At 32.0% G+C, this 3,276-nt stretch overlaps 1 protein-coding gene across 1 annotated transcript; it reads left to right on the forward strand.

The window, feature by feature from the left end:
* The first annotated feature begins 1,235 nt into the window (after nucleotides 1-1,235).
* Nucleotides 1,236-2,288, forward strand: LOC104765819 (peamaclein-like). Its single transcript, XM_087502357.1, has 2 exons — nucleotides 1,236-1,456; nucleotides 1,963-2,288. Exons 1-2 carry the CDS (start codon nucleotides 1,369-1,371, stop codon nucleotides 2,166-2,168), a joined length of 294 nt encoding a protein of 97 aa, XP_087358483.1. The 5' UTR covers nucleotides 1,236-1,368; the 3' UTR covers nucleotides 2,169-2,288.
* Nucleotides 2,289-3,276: the final 988 nt, after the last annotated feature.

Below are 3,276 nucleotides of genomic sequence, written 5' to 3' on the forward strand. Positions count from 1 at the left end.
GACTTAGAGAAATAGATGATTAAAACAACATCTTTGCTTGACCCACTTGTTTTCCAACTATAAATTATATGTCACATCAACAACAAAAGAGAAAAGTCTATTTTGTAAATATTTACCCAAAAACAAAGGTTATCAGATTCCTACTATTATAGCTGACCACAAAGTTGATAATTGCACTATTTTACCAAAGAAAAGTTTATTATAAAGTTCTTTTTTTTGTTAACTCAGAGTAAATTCTCATGCTTATGGAAGGCTCGAAACTGATCTCTGGGAAAGGAGACCCTCTCTCTGGATATTCAAATGGGTCGTTAGATAGATCCATATCTGTGTAAAGGTGTTCAGGAAAATGTGCCTTAGTTTCGCGAAGCAGGGGAATCGAACCCGAAACGCTGTAACGTCCCAGTCCCGCTCTCTACCACTCGACCACAAGCTCCGGACGGTTTATTATAAAGTTAAAACAAAAGTATTTAAGTAAAATAAGGGGTAAAGATGTCAAGACACTTAGAGCATCCAATGATATTCTATTTTTGCCTCTATACTCTATTATAGAGTAATTTTTGCTCCAATGGTACTCTATTTTCACCTCTAAAATAGAGTTTGCTATTTTTTTCTCTATTTATAGAGGAACTCTATTTTCTTTTCTATAAATAGAAGTGACCTATTTATTTGCAAAGTAATCCTCTTAATCTTTAACTTATTTTATTTATGACCAAAATAAATAAAATAATTATTTTAAGAACTAATAATATAAATTTAAGTATAAATATTTATTCTAAAATATTGAGACTACCATTTGCGAAAGATAATTTTATGAAAGTGTTACAAATTTAAAGTAAAATGGGTTAGTTTGCAATTTTTTAAAATAAAAGGTGTTAATTGTAAAATAAAAATAAAATTTGTTTAAAATATTTTTTTATAAAAGAAAAAATAGAGAAAACTATTGGCGCAAAACTTATCTCTATTATAAAAAATTTCTATTATAGAGAAAAAAATAAAGAAAACTATTAGAATTGGTTTAATGACATGTTATGAAGCTATGTGTCGTGTTGTTGAAGCCGTAGGAAAAGGAAAAATAATATCAGAGTAAAGTCTAGAGACATCATCGAGCATATCGACGTATGAAGATTGCAGCCATTTCAAGAATCACAATGACCAACAATTTGATTTCCCACGTCTAGACAAATAACCTAATCAATACATTTATTTCGGCTGAGACTAAGGCGGTGATCATTTTCGGCTGTTACGTTCTAGATATATAAAATGAGTCTCATCACTTTCACAATCAGTTCTTAAAAAAGTACCACCAAGCCAAAAAGGACTTCAAGAAACTCTCATAGTACAACAAGAACTAATACGAAGAAAGCAACCATGAATTACGAGAAAGCTGTTGCTTTTTTCTTCCTCTTCGCTCTTCTCTTCGTTCCCTTCATGATTTTTCCTGCCACAGGTGCTCTAGGTATGTACGCATGCATATATATGGCTTAATTAAGTAGAACTATAAGTCCATGATCTATCCATATAGTGTAAAAGTCTTTTGGTGAAGTAACTATAGACAATAAGAACCCCTTAATTACAATATCTTCAATATAGAAAACTTGTTTACTGAACAAAAAATAAATCTCAAAATAAGGCATAGGAAAGTCAAAAGGGTTGGAGTCTATATATATAACACAAAGACAACCTTAAGTTAAACAAATTATAATCTAACCGGCCGGAATAGTATGTCAAGTACTAGAACTGAAGTATATTGATGATCATTAAAATAGGGCCACTTAATGTTTTTATAAAAGTGGTGTATGCATATATATATATATATATATATGTATTGTTATCAATGTACATACATATATATATATATATATATATATAGGTATAAAAGTACGTTTCACCATTGCAAAAGGTCTCTATATAATGTTATCTTCATCTAAATTTATTATGAATATTGGAATGGGACAACTTAAGGAGGAAGAGAAGGCCTGGATGTATATTGTGGGAGTAGATGCAGAGGAAGGTGTGTAAAGGCAGGATTTCAAGACAGATGTCTTAAGTACTGTGGTATTTGTTGCAGAGAATGCAATTGTGTTCCTTCTGGTACCTTTGGCAACAAGCATCAGTGCCCTTGCTATCGAGACAAGCTTAGCTCCAAGGGCAAACCCAAGTGCCCTTGATTCCGTCTCCTTCCCTTTAATTATCTACTTTTATAAACAGTTACAATAACATGTAATGCATGCATGCGTAGACTTGTTGAGTATTTTGACTATTTTAGTTTACATGTTTCTTTGTTTCCATCTCGTGATAGCAATATGGGGAAAGTTCCCATCAGGCAACAATGGTTCTGTATCCATATATATTGTCGATTATATATGGTTGCTTCATCCAGCTGGTACAGTTCCAGGGTACCATGGATAAATTAATGCATCAAATTCAGCATACATGGTACATGAATATATATATAGTGTAGTGGCAGAGACTACAGTATTTTTTTTCTACCAATAAAACGAATTAATAAAAAAGAATCAAAAATTAATTGATTTCTTAATTACAAGGATTATCCAGTATCCTGTATCAACTTCATCTCTTTAGAAAATAAAAACGACCAATATTGCAGAGATACACACATGTACCATTCAATTAAAGTGTATTGAGCATTCAAAGTAATAATCAAATTTCACACAATAATGGTTAATTTGTATTAAAATATATATACTGTATATTATTACAAGAATAAATTATCATATACTATATTAAATACATAGTAACATATATATTATTAATGTTTTAAAAATATAAAAAATATCTATGCGAGATATTAATAATGTTAATGGCATATATCGCCCGGATAATAAAACTGCATGCGCCGCTCGATTCCGCCAAACCGCAAGCTTGACTAGGATGAGGAAAAATATGACGTCTCCCTTGGAAGATGATCGAAAGAAAGTTTTCAGTGGGCCGAGGGGTTACTGACGTCAAGTGGTCGAATCCGATGTACTTCTTTCATTTTCTTATTAGTATTTTTCTTATCTAATACTATACTCGTGGCTTCTTCTAGCTAGGGTTTTTTTTAAATAGTTATTATGAAACTGAGAGATTCTTTGCTTAGGGTTTCGATATTGATGATCTTGAAGTACCAAGTACAGGTGGACTGTGGTCTCACAACTGTCAACACCCACGGTTTAGGCTTATCGATTGTGTACCTAAGCTTTATGCTACGGTGGGGTTTCATCGTTACAATATGCTCAATGTCATAACTAATATCTACTCTAGTCTCCTCCCTTT

The sequence above is a fragment of the Camelina sativa genome, chromosome 19 (genome assembly GCF_030686135.1).
Source record: "Camelina sativa cultivar CO46 ecotype springtype chromosome 19, ASM3068613v1".
Lineage (NCBI taxonomy): Eukaryota > Viridiplantae > Streptophyta > Magnoliopsida > Brassicales > Brassicaceae > Camelina > Camelina sativa.

Coding starts and splice junctions, on each gene's coding strand:
- LOC104765819 (XM_087502357.1), top strand. CDS start 1,369: ATGAATTACGAGAAAGCTGTTGCTTTTTTCTTCCTCTTCGCTCTTCTC. Junction 1,457..1,962: donor TCCTGCCACAGGTGCTCTAG/GTATGTACGCAT, acceptor GGACAACTTAAG/GAGGAAGAGAAGGCCTGGAT.